This window comes from Dermacentor albipictus, chromosome 3 (genome assembly GCF_038994185.2).
Source record: "Dermacentor albipictus isolate Rhodes 1998 colony chromosome 3, USDA_Dalb.pri_finalv2, whole genome shotgun sequence".
In the NCBI taxonomy this organism is placed as follows: domain Eukaryota; kingdom Metazoa; phylum Arthropoda; class Arachnida; order Ixodida; family Ixodidae; genus Dermacentor; species Dermacentor albipictus.
The window spans coordinates 16,614,286-16,633,934 of NC_091823.1; the positions used below are offsets into that span (position 1 = coordinate 16,614,286).

At 48.8% G+C, this 19,649-nt stretch overlaps 1 protein-coding gene across 1 annotated transcript in view; it reads right to left on the reverse strand.

The window, feature by feature from the left end:
• Nucleotides 1-19,649, reverse strand: part of LOC135917502 (nephrin-like) — a 158,204-nt gene that overhangs the window by 48,775 nt on the left and 89,780 nt on the right. The window contains exon 2 of the mRNA XM_065451076.2: nucleotides 12,060-12,446. Within this exon, the coding sequence (XP_065307148.2) occupies nucleotides 12,060-12,446 (387 nt within the window). The remainder of the gene's footprint in view (nucleotides 1-12,059; nucleotides 12,447-19,649) is intronic.

Sequence of the window (19,649 nt, forward strand, 5' to 3'; positions counted from 1 at the left end):
CTGGCAGCGGTCCCAATGCGCGCGCGGCGCTCCTCCTGTCGGGGCAGCGCCGTACATTGAGAGGAGGGGGTCTTCTGTGTTTGCCGCAAGATGGCTCTGCGTGTGCGGAAAGCGCAGAAGAAATGCAGCGGAAACGCACTTCGCAACTCGTGTAATTGTGACTTCTGTACGTTACATGTTCATAATTACCGATATACACCGCAGTATAACTTTCCACGGCTCGTTTCGAAGGCAACAACGCATTCACTAGAGGCGCGTTTGCACCGCTTGGAAGCATCGAACTCGTGGCTGAGTGGTAGCGTCTCCGTCTCGCACTCCGGAGACCTGGGTTCGATTCCCACCGGGCCAATCTTGGAAGTTGCTTTTTATTTATGAAGCGCCTGCCGTGATTTATCGCTCACGGTCAACGCCGCCGACGCCGACACCCGACGCCGACGACACCGGCTTTTCTGCGACACGAGCTCCTTAACGCTATCGCGTTAAAACTGCTCCGCAGGACTCGAACGAACTTTTCCGCGGATTTCCTCCCGTAGCGTGTTAGCCGTCGTCTGCTACGGCAGGCCCACTGCCGGCGGCGCCACCGTCGAGGCCGCGCCGAGCGGAGGAGGAGAGAAGTGAATGGCGCTACTTTTGGAAAATTGAGGGGCTTTAGCTTTCCAGATACGCTAGCGCCGCCGTGCGGATTTTTTCGGAACCCGGGAGAGGGTGATGGATTTCCCGCTCACGTGGTTTCTGCAGCTGTGTTGGCGTTTTGGTGCTCTTGCATATGAAAAAAAGCGGTCAACCAGCGAAGAGCAAAAACGCATGCGCAATGTGCCACAATGCACATTCGTGCAATGTTGGAAAAAGTAAGCCTACTCCACTTTCCAAAAGAAAAAAAAACGAGGGAGTTGTGGGCGATCAAGCTCCGCATCGGGAAGCAAGTGAGCGAAGAAATGGTCGTATGTAGCGAGCATTTCAACAAAGACGACTTTTTTGAGGGCCACCTTGGTGAGTGTAATTGACTGTTGCTCAGTGATTTCATTTTATTTTTGTGGCGAGACCTTACGAAAGGGGCTGAAGAGAAACGCCGTACCTTCACAAAAGATGCCGCTGTGGTCCCACGAAGCAACAGTGAGACCTAGGGTTGGCCGAAGAACGCCCTCTACAGATTCCCAAAGTAAATTTAAGTACGCAAGTGTCACCGTTTATTAAGTTCTCTGCCTGCACTCGCGCTGTTTTGGCAAATACTCTGCGACGGTGCCTGACGCTGCGTCGCGAGCATTGCAAACTAGAGAACGTATTCCGCAACTGTTCTTAGTCGTTTTTTGTGAGAATGAAGCAGGCAGTCTATGCACAAAACTATCTCTGTTCTTTTCTTTTTCTTTTTTGCCGTAGCGAAAGGTGTGTACCGATTAGAGGTCGAACGCACGCTTCTCTGATTTCGAATTTTTGTTTGGTCTTAAGGCATCTCTTCTATAACAACGTTACAGGAAACAAGGGCAAGGACTACATACCTGACTGCGCATGCGAGTTTCCTATACAGCACGCGAAAACGCTAATCGAGCTTGAAACGGGGCGCGCAGGCACATCTGATCGTCTTGCTCATATATTGTAAATCGACACTACTGGAATGTTTCCGTGTTATCTGGTATCAGTCTTTCAGAAGCAGTGTGGTGCAAAATCTTATTAAATGGTGTTGCGTTCGTAGTGGGAGGCATATACAGGGCCCCCGCTACCACGCCTGCGTTCCTGGACGAATTAAACGCTTTTTTGTGCACTCAGTTGAATAATAATACAAGGCTAATAATGACTGGAGATTTTAATTTACCTCACATAAACTGGAAAACTCTCTCGCCAGGACATACGGAAGTTTCGAGTGCTGAAAAACTACTGGAAATTATGATTTATCATAATGTACGGCAAATTGTTGAAGAAAATACACGAGAAACTTTATATTCTAAGTTATTGTTAGACCTTGTGTTCCTATCTTGCAAAATAGCTGCTAATAGTGTGTCAGTTGAACCAGGAATATCGGACCACAAAATGATATCTGTCGATATACCAATCGACATACCCAGTCGCCGGCGGTTACCTGCTTTTAAACTTATAAAAGACTACGCGCGGGCAGACGATACAACAATAGTAGATAACTTAAGTCTATCATTTAGTGAATTTGAACTTGTGTCATGTGGTGAATCTGTAGAAGAATTGTGGCAACGTTTCAAGGGAATAGTCAAGCATTGCGTAGATAAATTTATTCCTACCCGCATGAAAAAAACAAAGCAGCATAGCCCATGGATAACTCGGGAAATAATACACTTAAAACGCAGAATAAAACGATTACACAAAAATAAACAAAACCCAGTCCAGGTGTCCAATTTGCGTGCTCAACTAAAATTAGCGTCACAGGAATCTAAGGAAAAGTACTTTAACATAACGCTTCCTGGGTTCCTAAGATCTTCGCCACAAAAGTTTTGGATGCACTTAAGGGATAAAAAAGAAGAGATACACCAGATAAAAAGCGGATCTCAAATGATCACGGAAAAGACGCAAATAGCAGACTGCTTCAACGTATTTTTCCAGTGAGTATTTATGAAGACGAGAACAGAGCAAGGAAACAATGAGCGCAGTGAATTGGGCGCCTGCGCAATACGCCCACTAGAAATCACTCAGGCTGGCATATTTCAGCAATTGCTTACGCTTGATGCCAAGAAAGCAAGCGGGCCAGACGGGATCCCAAGTGAATTTTTACGGCGATATGCCGAATGGGTGTCATTTTACTTAACCATAATCTTTAGAAAATCCTTGGAAACCAGTTCACTACCTCAAGATTGGCGTAGCGGTGTTGTGATTCCGGTTTTTAAATCCGGCAGTCGAAATCAAGTTAGCAACTATCGTCCCATATCGCTTACTTCTGTGACGAAAAGCTTATAGAGCATGCAGTAGCAAAGCATATCATTCTTTTCCTTGAAGCCAATAACTTTTTCTTTTCGTCACAACATGGATTTCGAAGCGGATTATCCACTATATCGCAACTCATTGAGATGGTTCATGATTTTTATCTCGCTTTGGATGCCTGCGAACAAATTGACGTCATCTGCATAGATTTCGCAAAGGCCTTTGATAAGGTACCGTATGGTAAATTGCTTTTTAAAATCCAGAACGCAGGTATTGCTCCAGACATTGTGAACTGGATTGCAGCCTATTTGCGAGGTCGTGTACAATCCGTCCGGATTGAAAACATCATGTCTAATCCACTAGAAGTATTGTCTGGGGTTCCACAAGGGTCGGTATTGGGGCCGCTATTGTTCTTGATTTACATCAATGATATTTCCAGTGTTCTGGAATCACCTGTTAAAATGAAACTTTTTGCCGACGATTGTTTGCTTTATACAACTGTGGCAGATACAACCGACCAAAGGAAAATTAATCGGTGTCTCCAAGGTTTACATGACTGGTGCATAAAATGGGGAATGGAAATAAATTATTCAAAATTGACGTTTGCTCATATAACAAGAAAGAAAACTGTGCCTTCCTTTGACTATAAAATTGGTGATAACTCTTTGTTGAATGTACGTAGCTTTAGGTACTTAGGGGTGATCATTAATCATGACTTGTGCTGGCGCCTCCAAGTGGAGGAGGTCTGCTCTAGGGCTTACAGGAAACTGTTCTTGAGAAAAAGTTGCAGCATGCACCAACACATTTGAAGCTCATTGCGTACAAAACATTTGTTCGCCCGGTTTTAGAGTACGCCTCCCCAGTTTGGAGCCCTCACCAACTCTACTTGCGAGATAAACTCGAAAAAATTCAGAGAACCGCGGTACGTTTTGTTTGTTCGCGTTTTCGGAGAGCCGATTCTGTTACACACATGTTGAAATGTTGTGACTTGGAACTGCTAGAAACACGACGAGAAAAACAAAGAATGAAATTATTTTTCCATATATCCAGAAATCAAATAAGAATAAACAAAGAAACATACATTCGCCCCCCTTTAAAACACAGTGCGCGTTTAAACCACAGTGCTAGTGTACAACCTTATAAAACACGCCTTGATTGTTTTGAACACTCGTTCTTTCCGTCGTCTATTATTATATGGAATGGCCTTCCGGACTGCACTGTAACAGCACAAAATGTTAACGAATTTTGTAGTCTATTAGACTTGTATTACAGGCAACGGGATAATTGAGACTTCATCATGCTTACTGTTATTCTGTGTATATTTGTTCATCCTGCCTGTAATTTGTGTTTGACAATGATGTAAAATGTTGTATTGTCAATGTTGAAATGTAAATCTTTATTCTTTTCCTCTCCTGTAATGGCCCTCAAGTGAGGGCTACAGTATTCCTAAATAAATAAAAATAAAATAAATTAACAAGCATTCCGCAGCTAAGCCGGTGCATGGAGCGATTTATTTGTCGTGAGTGCGCACAACGTTTATTTTGTGCAGCGGCATGGGGGGGTACTGTGCTTTGTTTACATCCGAGCGCTACCACTTAACCGCTTGGTGTCAATTCTTGTACATCGCGTATAGATGACAAAACGTAAGGAGAAATAGTGAAATTTACGGCGCCGCTTACATTGCAGACTTGAACTTTTGTAGTATGCGGCAAGCCTCTTATGGCGCTTGCGTGCAGGCAGAGTGACCCGACCTGGACAGCCGCGCTTGTCGTCTCTCGTATTTCAAACGTTGTTATATGGCCAGCGTTAAACGTAGCCTCTCCCTCTTCAACACATCTCTGCGTTTCCTTAGCAATGTCAAGGATCGCGCAGATACCAGAGGCCCATAAGCCGCCTGCTTCTGGAGATGCGCACGCTTTCGTATCGCCTCCATCACCTCCATGCCCGCCATATTGGAACGTTCTCCGCGCCATATATAGGCACTGGAAAATGCGAATAAGGCGTAGGCATTTCTGGCCTAGGTTTAACGCCTCCCTTTGACGCATGGCGTATGTGAAACGACGAGAGCGCACGGGCTCGTAGAATGTTTTCCGCCGGAGCACCTATTGTTAACACGGACAATCGGTCGTTTGTTACTGTACTCGGGATGACAGCTATCAACCGCGCACACAATAGGCTTAAACTGCGCATTCTTGCCTCGTATTGGAAGAATGGTTTTCTGGCTTCACATAGAACATTTATACTGACGCCAGTGTATAATGCCACGCATTAAAGGAAAGAAAATGAATAAAAGGTTTGAGATTTGTTAACTGGATATTAGCGCTGGCTGCGCTGTGCGTGATATTTTACTGAGGATGCTTCAAGGCATTGAGTTACAGTTTGACAATAGCTCCCACGTTCCAGTTACTTTTGTCTGCACTTGTACATTTGCAATTCTGCCTTGCAGTAAGGTGGTGACAGGTGGCGCCGCGGACGCGTAACCCACTGCCCCTACAATTTCACATCATTCACAGCCCCCGAAGACTGCGTGCAATAAGTTTAATTCAAGCATTATTTATTTGTCACCGAGAAAAAGACACAGGGTAAGGAAATGCTCACGAGGTCGGTAGGTCGGCGAACTCGGTCAGACTTACTCAAAATCAGGGCAAACCGTCAATGTGAGTCTAAATGAGTCCTAAGGGTACTCAGTCTAACTCCGAGTGAGTCCAAATGAGCCCGTGTAGAGCTGAGTCTGAGTGATTCAACGTGAGTCGTCGAGGGCGACAGTCTGAGTACGAGTGAGTCCCTGTGTTTCAAAGCTTGTGTGAACCTGAGTAAGTTCGAGTAAATCTGAGCCGCATGTGATTCCAATAGTTCTTGAGTCCCCAAACTGCACGCAAACCTGAATAGCTTCCCAGCTTGTGGAAAATTAGTTTTTCTGAAGTTCACACTTGCAAGCGCTCGCAGTCCCGTCAATCTCAGTAGAATTCGATACGGAACTGTGATAGCAAGTGAGCCCAATAAAATTCTCTCTCTCTCTCTCTCCTCACGCACACACACACGCACAAGCACACACACAGTGTAAACATTGTAGGCATAATTTACTCACTTTCAGCCAGTGCGACGGTGAGCGCGGTAGAATTAGACAGAATCCTAGCCACTCTAATGAAACGTTCCGTATGTGCCATATATGCTACCGTATCATTCGTGCCGAGTTGTGGAAATTGTGTGGAATACGCCTTAACTCTGTAAAAAAAAAAAACATCGCGCTTTGGCTTACTTCAAGTAAACTCACTTTTTTATAAGCCCACAAGTAAAGCACGATAAATTGTGTAACTTTATGACGACAATAACGACTGGGTTGTTTCCATCTTCTTCTTATTCTTTTTGACTGCCCAATAATCAACAATGTTTCCTAATTTGTGGAAAATAAGCTCTTCTAAAGTTTGTACTTGAAAGACCAGTGTACCGACCTCAATCTCAGTAGAATTTATTATTGGTCTGCAATGGAAAGTGCGCCCAATAAACTTTGACGTGCCGAACCCTATTTCGAGTTGCACAGAGCAGCAACTTAGTTTTTTTCTGGGCCGCCTCACATGGTCGGTTTCGCTTTGATGGAAACCTACATCGTCAAAGCGTAACTTGTTTGCTCCCCGTCTGCGAGCCGGCGCCGTTGGGGAAAAAAAACGGAAGACAGGCGTAACTGGCCACAATTCACGACACAAAAATAAGGGGAAAGTGTACGATATTTAACTGCTTGCTTGCTCCAGTGTCTTCTGGGCGCATCATTAAATTTCAAAGACGGTCTGCGACCATCGGCTAGAAAATCTTAAACGCACTCAAAACGCTTACACGGCTGGTTTTGTGTGCTTAATAATAGATATATGGCCTATCATTTCTGTCTGCTTCAAGTGCTGCAGTGTGCGCGGTTCGCTTGCTTTGCAGAGAGATGAACACATTCTAGGGCAATCTCGAAAGTAGTGAAGAAAGCTAAAGCAGACGGTTTAGCGGAAAGCGCAAAAATACACAACACCGGGTTTGCGAAGGTGCTCACATGCTGTGGGGTCTGATTTGGGATTCTCACACCGTACTCTTGGGACAAAGGAACGACAACACAGTAGTGCAAACAATCACAAGGGCATTTATTGCACCTTTCATACATCAATGCCTGCTAGCCGAGTTGCTATCCACAAAACATGCCGATGGGCGCGCGACAAATCTAGAAGTCCGACTCACCGCGTCCTCGCGAGCGAATATGTTCGCCCCATGCTGGATCCCAACGCCTGGTCGTTCGCGTGTATGGTCACGCGAATCGTGGCGCGTTCGAAGGCGGCCACGCGAGGCGGTCTCGCAGAAGCATCGGTCGCCGCGCGTGTGGAATGTCCGCGCTGTTTGCCGACCCGCCGGGAAAGAGGCTCGCTGCACGCGCGGCGCGTCCGTGCTGCTAGCTCTCTCGAACCCAAGAGAGCGCGCCTTGTCTCTCCCGCACCCAAGTAACTGCGCAGCGGCGCGACGCTCGCGCCATCTCTCGCACCACGCTTGTCCCACTCCAACGCCGCGGCCCACGCGGCGACGCCGCACGGAGACGGGGCTATGCGGGAAAACAAGCTATCAGGGGAGGCGCGAGGGTCGCGCATCCCCACAATGCTCAGGCGCAAATAAGAGGCCATACTCGCCGTCCTGACACATCTTAGCGTATACACTGCGCTGTAAAAAGATATAGCCCTGCCGAGTGACGGTTACCTCGTGATCATGAGCCGCAAGCATAATAAACGAACGGTACTCGAATTTCTGCTGCGACGTATAAGTTAAATTTGCGTTCCGAGGAGAATGTCGCAATAACAAAAAATTAGGCTTCACCGCCTAGCGTCGCTAGGCGGTATTTGGTGAACTTGTGCCCAGCAAAGATTAGATTGTGTGGTTTTACCTGACAAAACCACCCTCTGAATATGAGGCACGCTGAAGTGAGGGACTCCGGATTAATTTTGAGCACTTGGTGATCTTGAACGTGCACCCAATGCAACGTACACGAACATTTTTTGCATTTCGCTCCCATCGAAATGCGGCCGCCGTGGCCGGGACTTGATGCCGCGGCCTTCTGCTTAGAACGTCCTAGCCACTAAGCAGCCACGGAGGCTCTACCCAGCAAAACAAGTAACGCAACCAGGCGAGCACAGGCGGCGATCGTCGAAATCTCCTCTCGGGGCCCAACGCGTTGGCTCTTGAAAAAGACAGGCAACAGGTGTTCGGAACGTGGCGTTAACTACACTTTTCAGCAGCTCACGAGTCCCGAGGGGCCCACGCAGAGGACACGGCGGCGACATAACGATGAACAAACGAACGTTAATTACAACGTTACGGAGCGGTCAGCTCTACAAGCTTCCTCACCAAAAGCGACGCACACTCTTGTTTGTGCTCAAGGATGCTGAAGGCTGAAGCATAGAATAAAGAACCAACGGAAGTCAGTTGTCGGGGACTTCCTCTATTCACCCTTTTTCACGGCGATCCCGTGGGCGCTGCCATGTTTAATTCGCTGTCGGTTCGCTGTCGGTATAGTCGCCGTCACCCATGCTTCGGAGCATTGATTCAAGTATGCGCCCGTTCGCTTATTCTTGATACGTTAGCGATACAGTGGGCCGACTCGCCGTGGTTGCTCAGTGGCTATGGCGTTGAGCTGCTGAGCACGAGGTCACGGGACCGAATCTCGGCCACGGCGGCCGCATTTCGATGGGGGCAAAATGCGAAAACACCCGTGTACTTAGATTTAGGTTCACCTTGAAGAACCCCAGGCGGTTGAAATTTCCGGAGTCATCCACTATGGCGTGCCTCATAATCAGAAAGTGGTTTGGGCACGTAAAACCCCATAATTTAATTTAATACAGTGGGACTAGATTGGCGTGTGAGTTGGAGTGGATTGTGTGATACAGTGCGAGAAGCTTACTATAAGCCAAGAAGCGGTTTGTCACCGTATAAGGAGCGGTACTCACTCGTGCAGACTTGGAGGTTAGCGCTACTACGATGGCAGATAAGTGAATTATTTTTTATCCTCTCGGGAAGCCGCGCGTAGCGAAGTACCAGAAAAACGGGCAGTCCTTATATATCAGCGGTCCGTGAACTTGGACAGAAAATATTAATTCCGTTTCTTAATGTGCCAGTCACAACATTTGCAGCCAACTACTGCACACGTCTTCACTCCAGTGCTACACATATTGCAGCATGAATGGAGTGCAGTGCGTTAGCGAAAACCTAGTTGCATTTCCGACAGCTGATCGCAAAGAAGCAGTGCAGAAGAGGTCACGGTTTTGTATCCGTGCGCTTTCGCTGAGGCAACGTGCGGCACGGCGCCGAAAACGCCATCTCGTTTCTCTAGAGCTAGCTGCTTCGCGAAAAGTGCCAATAGAGTGTGGAACGCCCTCGCTCGGGATAAGGAGAGCGTGAACGCTCTCTGTGCTTGTGGCCACCGCTAGGTACATGAAAACCAGCTGAAAGAATTATATAACCGCCATTGGCCCAGCAGGCGAAAAGGCACTGACGCCCACACACGCACACACAGACACCGCTGGTGTCACCTTCACCGAGGAGAAGTGGGAATGCACACACGAAGCTTAGCCGTCCCGCTAGTTTAAGGGAGACGGCACTGGCGAACCTAAGCAGACATCACGGCGTAGCGCGCCGTGGGGAACGAAGCCAGAATACGCGCACAAAAGGCTAACGTCTTTTCCCCGTCGCGGCCTCCTAGGCGTTTTTCAAGAGTTGCGGGCGGATCAGCGTATTTAAACGTCCGTGCTTTCGCCGTTGGTTTGGCGGTGCGACACAAATTGTTCACCACAGAGGCCAGTCGTAACACTCGTCAAGGAGAGTCACACACATGACTCGTCATAGATTCCAACGTAAGTGCGGGTGCTCGCGTGCCTTCTAGAATGTACAACACTCTTCGCATTGCACATGCAATCTGATTACACAAGGTTCAGCAAAACACAGACAACACAGAGAATCGGCGACAACAATCGAAAATGTTCTCATACATGCAGGCGCGTTTTGCACTGGGCGATAACATTTACCATTTGTTAACCGGTGAAACGCGGTCACCGGAAAAGAAGTCGCAGTTTTGATCGAAAGGTGAGGCACCAATTGCGATAGCAAATTAGTAGATAGCTATACGAAGTAAGGATAGTAGGTTTATCGGCCGTGTAAACTTAACATTCGCTTGCCAACTAAACTGACAAGGATATAATGTGTATGAGGGACTGAACGAGGACGTAGAAGAAAACAGACACACAGAGAACGTGCAGTATCTGTGTGTGTTTCTCTCTACGTCCTCGTTTAGTCGCGTTTACACATTCTATCATAGATTCAAATCAACTAGCCTGCTAACGTGTTTTAACTAAATTAACACGCACGGTGTCACGAGCGCACAGGTGTCACGAGCGCACAGCGAGTTTCCGTCCTCGATGAGCGCGGAAACTCGCTGTCAAAATGCTGAAGTTAGGAATCATGGCAGCAGCAGCGATGGAATTGACCTTCATGCATCTCTCGCTTCAGCGCGAACGAGACGTCGAAAGCACAGCGCATACGAAGCTAAGGGCACTACGCGCACACTGCAAACAACGCAGATCGCTTTGAAGTGGAGGTCCACGCAGGCGCGCACTTTGGCCACGTCGCAAATCGCTTTCAAGATAGCCGTAATCAACAGCTCCCGGAGAAGAACACCACCCTCCCTCGCCTCATCCCCGTGCCTCGCGCGCGACAGGACAGGGCTCTCTTCCAGCTCCCCTTCCTCGCTTGCACATGCGAGATTGAGCCACGTCCGCCGGCTCACCTTCACAAGCTTTCAAGGCTAAACCCCATGAAAGCGATTTTGTGGGCGACAGGGACGAGCGACGGCTTCGAGCGACGGATCGGGCCGTCGCTTGAACAGATCGCTCGATCTTGTCACTAGATCGCTCGGTTCTACAAATCTAGAATTCGTCGATCGTTGCCCGGAAGTGCTATGAGCGACTAGCCAATAGCGCGAAGCCGGAACTGGATGTACCATGAATGTACGTTACTCAAATACTACCTATCGTCGCACGGAAGAAGCAAACAACTTAATTTTTATACGTGAAAGGATGAGAACCTGCTGCAAGACCCTCAGAAATATTTTATGCTACTTTTTCCAGTAAAATACATCAACTTAAATGAATAAAGCACGCGTCAGGCTAGTTTCGGCGCCTATATTGCTGCCCTCATACAGGCAACACCGAGGAGACGTCGCTCCGAGTCATAGCGCGCATGGGGTACGACTTGTAGGCGACGAGCGAACACGACAGCCATCTCCATCGCGTCGCTTGTCGCTGTCGCACGCAAGATCGCTTGTATGGGGGTTATACTTCACTCGCACATACAGCATACGACACGCGGCGACGATTTTATCGCTCTTGGACCTTACGCGGAACCTCACGGTGGCGACGACGGCAGAAATGAGCCTGTAGTGATGATGATGAGGATGCAACAGAGACAGAGAAAAGCAGAACTGAATATTACGGCGAAGATGAACGCTCCATGCTGCATTTGGCACCGGTGCTCGGGAGAGGATCATTCAGCCATCATGGTTTAATTTACCGAATTCAACGTGTGTTGTACGACGCTTTTAACCACGGAAATACGGAAAGTTAGTGTAGCGCAGTATAGTACTCAACGCAGCCGCTTGTTAGGACATTCGAAATCAGCCCCCCCCCCCCCCTTTCTCCAGTCGATGCCTCCGGAGGATAAGTTAAAGTTGGTGATAAATGAATCAAAGGAAAAAATACGGTGTGTTAGGTTCGTTCTGTCTTTGTAACGATAGCGACAGAAAATCACGTAAAATGCGTTTTTTTGCTATGAAGAGGTTGGTCGTTTCAAAGCGTGGAAGTATTTCAGTTTCAAAGCTTCCGTCATATGTGGTGGAAGTAATACGTTACTCGTTACTTACTAGTGTCTCGCAGGGTGGGGAAAGAAGCATGGTAACGTCATCCGGGGATAAATGACGCCACGGTACATCACTGAAGAGAACGGCGCTACACTGAAATGTACGCGTACATTATTTACGGAAATTTATGTTCTTCAAAGTTCGCGTTACCTTTTTTGAGCCCTTGCAGCACCCGATTCGTCGCAGATCTTCCAAAGCGGGACGTGCTAGTTCAGTAAGGAACCTACTGGAACATCAAAGCGAACGGACTCACCGATTACCCTCAGGTGAACAGTGTGGTTGGCCCGGCGGCCGTTGGCGAACGTGACGCTGCAGACGAAGGTGCCGCTGTCGGCGAGCGCCACGCGGCCGATCTTGAGCAGCGCCGGGTCGCTGTGGACGGAGAAGTAGGAGCGGCTCTGCCAGTCGGGGCGCACCACGTGCTCGCCCTGCCAGACGCCGCCCTCGGCGCCGTCCACCACGTACACGGTGCGCCGGGCGGGCGCGTCCTCGAGCCGCGTCCACCGCAGTTCAGACACCGCGGGCGGAACGTCCAGGCTGGCCGGCTTGGACGCGCCAGCCGCTGTCTCCAGAGGGCATGGCAGCGTGGTCTGGCCGCCGTTTCGGGCCCGCACGGTTAGTTCTGCCGACGATCCAGATCCTGCGTTTCCGGGAGGCTAATATTAGGTGCGACCATACAACTGCTTATTTATTTATTTATTTATTTATTTATTTATTTATTTATTTATTTATTTATTACCATCCCAAGACAAAGCTGAGACTATAAAAACATCTTAATGGAAAGGTCCGGATTATTTTTTACTACGTGCACTAATCAGCTTAATTAATTCAACTAAGTGCAGTAGCACAGTACTTGAAGTGCACCGGTTTGTGAGACCGCTTACAGTGTCCCTCCTACGTACGTGCCCTCAGTGCTCACTCTCTTGCTCTTTTCCTCTTTCTATTCCTTCTTCCCCTTACCCTCAGTGTAGGGCAGCAAACCGGACGCTCGTCTGGTTGACCTCCCTGCCTTTCCTCTCCTTGCTTTGAAAGTCAGCAAAGAAAAAAAATACAAAAATGTAGGCACGGTGAACACAACCTTCGAATATGAACTCATGCTTTAATTAAATATCAGACAGGAGAGGAAGCTCCAACATCTCATTGAGCAATTGCAAAAACAGCAGACACCGACCATAACGCCAACGCTGCCGAGGGAACATACTCCCCCGATAGAGGACCTAGAATCGGGAATAGAGTACAAGGTGAACAAGGCCCGAACCGAAGACAAGACCGAACTGAGAAATGAATTCCGAGCCGAACTGGCTCAGGCCGTCGACACCATAAGCAAGTCTGTGGCAGCCACCGTCCAAGCAGCCTTACAAACGCTCCGCCAGGAGATCACCCAGATGGGCAACGAGCTCAACCAACGCATCTCCATCCTAGAAAGGGAAAAAGAGCAGGCAAGGAAAAAGCCAAAATACCCCATCAGAGAAGCCCAGATGAACGAGACTCTGGGAAGCCAAGATGGCGAATAAAATAGCAAAGAAGAAAGAAGCGACCGAAACCCTCAAAATTTGGCAGTGGAATTGCAGAGGAATAAATCGGAAACGGCAAAATTTACTTCACCTATGCACCCTACACCAACCTGACGTCATCGCGTTACAGGAAACAGAGACAAATAATATTACGATGCGTGGCTACAAAACGCACATTGCCCAAGGAAGGACCAGGACCGCCGTCCTCATCAAGAAGCACTACACGACGCAGCAGCACGAAATCAACCACAGAATCGAGCACACTCTGATTGAGCTGGTTCCTCCCAAGAAAACCCTGCAGAGCCTCTACATCCTGAATGTATACAGTCCTCCGCGCGACACACTAAAGGACTTGGACAAGTTACTGAGAGAAGTGAAGAAAGTCACCGATGGTCAGAAACTTCTCGTGGTGGGCGACTTTAACGCTCCACACGTGGCTTGGGGCTACCGATCAACCAGCAAGAAGGGTATGGACGTGCACAACGCGGCACAACACCACCAGCTGACGTTGTGGACCGATCCTCTAATACCAACTAGAATCGGCAACAGTGTCTCCAGAGACACCAACCCAGACCTGACCTTCTCCACTGGCTTCAGGCAAGTCGAGTGGTCGAGATTGGACGAGACTCTGGGCAGCGACCATCATATCATCCAGACCGAAATCATGCCCCACAAAACCCCTGTGAGATTAGGTCAAGCCAAAATTACAGACTGGCCTGCTTTCCGCAAAGATGAACACCCCAGCAGCCTAGAGAACATCGAGGAGTGGACCAAGAACGTGATGGACTTGGTTACCAAGTACACAAAGACCATCCAACTCACTGCGGACAATCCCGAAGTCGACCCACACCTACTTCACCTCTGGGAGGCCAGGCGAGGACTTTTGAAGAGATGGAAGAAGCAGAAGAGAAACCGCAAACTCAAGATCCGCATTGCCGCAATCTCGCGGCAGGCGGAGGAGTATGCTGAAAAACTCGGATGTCAGAACTGGAATCAAGTGTGCGACCAGTTACAGGGAACCCTCAGCAACCGAAAGACCTGGGCCATTTTAAAGACCCTTCTGGCGAAGACGGAATCAAAAACTGTCACGGGGCAACACATACAAAGACTTATACACAACTTCCAGGGAACCGAAGAAGAAGCGCTCGAAGCCATCACTGCGAAATACATCGGAGACGAGCAACAACGGAAGACGCAGCCAGTCATTCACCCGGAGTACGAGGGGGAACCCAATCCGGATTTAGACCAACCTTTCACCAAGTCGGAGATCGTGGCAGCCATAAGAAATCTCACAAGAAACACGACGCCCGGCAGGGATAAAATTAACAACAAGACCCTCCGTAACCTGGACGACGGGGCGACGGAGAGTTTGCTAAAGTATATCAATGAAAGCTGGGAGACGGGCAGTATACCGGCTTCCTGGAAGCACGCGGACGTAACGATGATCCCGAAACCCGGCAAGCCCATCAACCTACAGAACTTGCGTCCGATCTCTCTTACGTCATGCGCGGGAAAACTCTTCGAGCACATGGTCCACAATCGCCTCTCGCCCTACCTGGAAGAAGGTGGGCACCTGCCGAACACTATGTTCGGTTTCCGGCCTAACCTCTCCACCCAGGACATTCTACTTCAGCTTAAAGAAGAAGTCATCGACGGCCTCAGCACATGCCACAAGAGTGCCATCCTGGCACTCGACGTGAAGGGAGCCTTTGACAACGTCTCACACGAAGCAGTGCTAAACAGCCTACAACATACCAACTGCGGACGGCGGACATACAACTACGTCCGGGACTTCCTGACGGGTAGAACGGCGACCATAGGCCTGGGGAATCTCAGGACCGAGAAGTTCCCAGTACCGCAGAAAGGAACCCCCCAGGGGTCGGTGATCTCCCCGTTGCTGTTCAATATAGCGATGAGGGGATTGCCGAACCTCTTGGAGAACATCAGGGGTATCCGTCACGCAATGTATGCAGACGACCTGACCATGTAGACGTGCACGGGATCGGCGGGCGAACAACAAGACGCCCTGCAGGAAGCCATCGACAGGACCGAGCATTATCTACACCACTGCGGTCTTTCATGCGCGCCGGAAAAGTCGGAGCTCCTGATCCTCAAAAAGAGGACAAGAGGGCGGCCTCCGCAGGACACACCTGACCCAACGTTGACACTAAATGGAGTCAACATACCCAAGGTGGACACACTTCGTATTCTGGGCGTCACTTTCCAGAAGGACGGTGCCGGTCTCGCCACCATTAAAAAACTGCAAGCGACAGTTATCCAAGTCGCGCACTTGGTGCGAAGAGTGACAAACAAAAAGCACGGCCTGAAAGAGCAGGACACAATCAGATTAATACAAGCCCTGATAATCAGCAGAGTCACTTACGGCACCCCGTACCTGGGTCTCAAGAACAGCGACAGAGACAAATTGAACACCCTAATACGAAAAACCTACAAGCTGGCACTGGGGCTTCCACCGACGACGTCGACGGAGAAGCTGCTCAGCCTGGGCATACACAATACTTGGGAGGAACTTGTAGAGGCCCACAAGACCAGCCAGATAGAGCGACTCAAGCTCACCAGCACGGGTAGGGACATGCTAATAAGACTGGGCTACCCAGTCGAATATGAGTCTACAAAACAGCGGGTTCCTCTACCCCTGAGGGAGAAGATCACGGTGGCCAGCATCCCGAGAAACATGCACCCTGAATACCACAGAGAAAGGAGGCGAGCGAGAGTGAAAGCTCTACGTAAGGCCTACGAAGGACCAAAACAAGGAGAAGTCCGATACACCGACGCGGCAAAGTACAAGAACAGAGCGGCCCACGCTATCAGCGTGATCAACGGCCAAGGACAAGAGGTAGCTGCGGCCTCGGTAAACACTACAGACATCGACTGCGCGGAAGAAACGGCGATAGCCCTGGCGGCCACTACGGGCCAGCGAGAGGAAGATCTAATCACAATCATCACCGACTCGCAAACAGCATGTAGAAATTACCAAAAGGGCCGCATTTCCAAACAAGCCCTGAGCATCCTCGAAAAACGAGACAATTTTCCTGAACTGTACATTGTCTGGGCCCCGGGACACGAGTCCCTGGCGGGTAATGTAGCGGCTAATGCCGCTGCCCGAGATCACATTCTCCGGGCTATCCCACCAGGTTCACGAGCACCGGTAGACCAACAAGATAGCGTCCCGAAAAGATACGCCGATATCCTGAGCCACTACAGGCTGAGTAGAAGGATCTATCCACCCCCGCATCCCCAGCTGACAAGAGAAGAGGCGGTGATGTTCCGAAAACTACAGACCGGCACATTCCCGCACGGCACCCTGCTACACGCGATGTACCCTACGAGCTATACCCACAAATGCGCTTTCTGCTCTAGGCCCAATACCCTCTACCACATGGTATGGGAATGTCAGCAAAACCCATCGACACCGCCCATCACCGGACCAACCGTCGAGCAGTGGGAGGCCCAGCTGACAAGCTCGAGCCCTGAAGACCAGTATCGCCTGGTGAGCAGGGCCAAGTTATCAGCTCAGGCCCACGGCATCCTGGACTAGGGAAGCCGCCCACCCCGGACGATTTTACCGTCGGCTCATTTCTACTAATAAAGTTTATTCCTCCAGACAGAATTATAGTAACCACATTGTCATATGAAGCGCAGTTATCATTTAAAAAAACAATAATGTTTTATGCAATACATATGGATGAATGACAGGTGCAGTTCTCTCTCTCTCTCTCTCTCTCTTTTTTCTTTTTCTTTCTTTCTTTTCGTTTGTGTGAAAGGGCCTGGTTAAAACGTGTGTCATTATGATAAAATAACATTGAAACATACTAATTTTGAAAGATGCTGCTATTAGTGAGAAAGACATATATGTGATTTACACATCCTCCTGCACAAGAGTTTCTCCTTTACGTTACATGCTGATATTCCAAACCTCACGCGAAGGGTGGCAAAACTGATTACTTTTCTTCAAATTAAATTTCAAGCATTCATGTTGTTATATTGCTATATTTTCCTCTGAAATTAATTTTTGTGCATCAAGGGCAGTGTCGACGTAATGAACTGCCTGCTTATTTAACCGTAGTCTAAGAGCCAAAGGTGGCACCTGTGACGTGGGTTACACTAGCCCACGTGGCCGGCCAGTGGGCCGCAGGTGCGCTGCACGAGATTGATACGCAAAAGGCAGCTATATGCACGGATAATACATTAACAACCATTTGATGTACTTGCGCAAATAAAGGACGTTTGAGAAACAATTTATCTTGTTCTCTTTCTATGTCTCAGACATCAAACCTTTGAAATATGTGAAAGCAAAGAGCAACACAGAAAGTCTAAAATTAAGATTAGTCACGAGTTTTTTTTTGGGGGGGGGGAAAGAAGTAAAAAAAATAATCTGTGTTCTACATGTTCCAACAGGTAACAACCATTTGATGTACTTGTGCAAATAAAGGATGTTTGAGAAACAATGTATCTTGTGCTCTTCCTATGTCTCAGACATTAAACCTTTGAAATATGTGAAAGCAAAGAACAATACAGAAAGTCTAAAATTAAACTTAGTCACCAGTTCTTTGAGGAGAAAGAAGTTAAAAAAAAATCTGTGTTCTACATGTTCAGTAATGAGCGAGCAGATACATGTTAGAGAGCACGGTTCTGTGCGTTCGATATTGTTACGCGAACGAAGGATTAAGAACTGGAGACTATTTATAAAGTATATTTACAAAGGATAACTGCAGCGCTGGCCAGTTAAGCCGACCGTTCGAGAGCCAGAGAGCGTTCGTCGTCTTCGTCGGGGCGCTCACGTGCATAGGCCACAAGAAACACGCTAATGCATGTATCATTATCCCCGGCGGCGGAAGCACCATCCCGGTGCGTCTAAATACCGGTGATAACAGGAGAGTACTATGCTTTCAGGCGTGCGACATGCACAAAGTCAGTGGAATTCGGGGCAGATGAGGCACTGGTACTGACTGAGGCGATTTCGTAGGTAACTGAAGTCAGGGCACGCAGCACCCGATATGGGCTTGTGTACCGAGACAGGAGTTCTTCTGATGGGCCTACGTGACGAGTCGGGGACCACAGGGGTATCAGAGATGCAGCCAAAAGTGGACGTCTCTGTGTTGGCGATCGTACAAATGCCGTTGCTTTTCTTGCGAGGTCAGGAGGCGAGCGCGGGCAATTTCGCGTGCTTGGGCTGCCCTGGTGATGGCGTCAAGTGCACGCTCGCTGGTCTCTGCTGCGGCGGATGGAAGGGATGCGTCCAGTGGCAATGTGGGTACTCGGCCGAACAGCAGAAAGAACGGGGAATAACCGGCAGTGTCGTGACGCACTTCCACCAAAATGTTACACGAACGAAGGATTAAGAACTGGAGACTACTTACAAAGTATACTTGCAAAGGATAACTGCGGCGCTGGCCAGTTCAGCCGACAACTCGAGAGCCAGAGAGCGTTCGTCGTCTGGCGCCCGCGTGCATCATCCACAAGAAACACGCAATATGCATGTATCAATATTAATGTGTTAGGCACGAAAATAGAGAACACGGTTTAAAGACTACAGGATTCACAGTAGACGCGAGCCATGTGAAGGCAGAAGACATCGTTGTCCTGGTTGGCCAAGCTTCAGCTTTGTTAAGGACAATATGCAGCAACAGAGCTCAGAGTAGTGCGTCTCCCAGCGCTATAGGTGCAGGAAAGTCAACTGTTTCCTCGTTCATACTTCACAGGGTATGCGAGGTGCTTGAAAACACGGCTTCGAATCGCTATAGACATCAACATTCCCAACACCTTGTTCAGTGCGCTAGGTGCTTGGCTTCGTCTACACCAACCCCCATGTCACCTATCTAGTGGATCTATTTCATGGTAGCAGCTTCCAGTATGAAGCAGGAGATGAACCCGCACCAGTGATAGCCACCTAACACGCTGACCACAATGACTCGGAGATCACCATTTCTTGAATGTCCAGAAATCCTGTGTTTTTCGAGGTGAAGCAAGAGTTTATGACGAATCGTCACTTGTGACAAAGAGAAATAAGCGCTGCCTGAGGTCAACCGCCACTGAAGCGGCTGAGTGTCTCAAGTAGGAGACGGCCATCATGAGTGAAAGCCCTAGAACGCCAATGAGGCCATTGCAGAGCATGTCCAGGTGTTATAGTCAACAGTCAGGGTTTCTGTGCATGAATTCAGGGCGCCATTATTAAATAATGAATTTTGTTGGTTCCACGTGACCTGAGCGACCCAAGAGTTGCTAGATCGCGCACTTCTAAACCTATTCAGCCACATCACTCTCAATGGGGCGTCCTAGTCCCCTATGTATACATCTGCTATACTGCT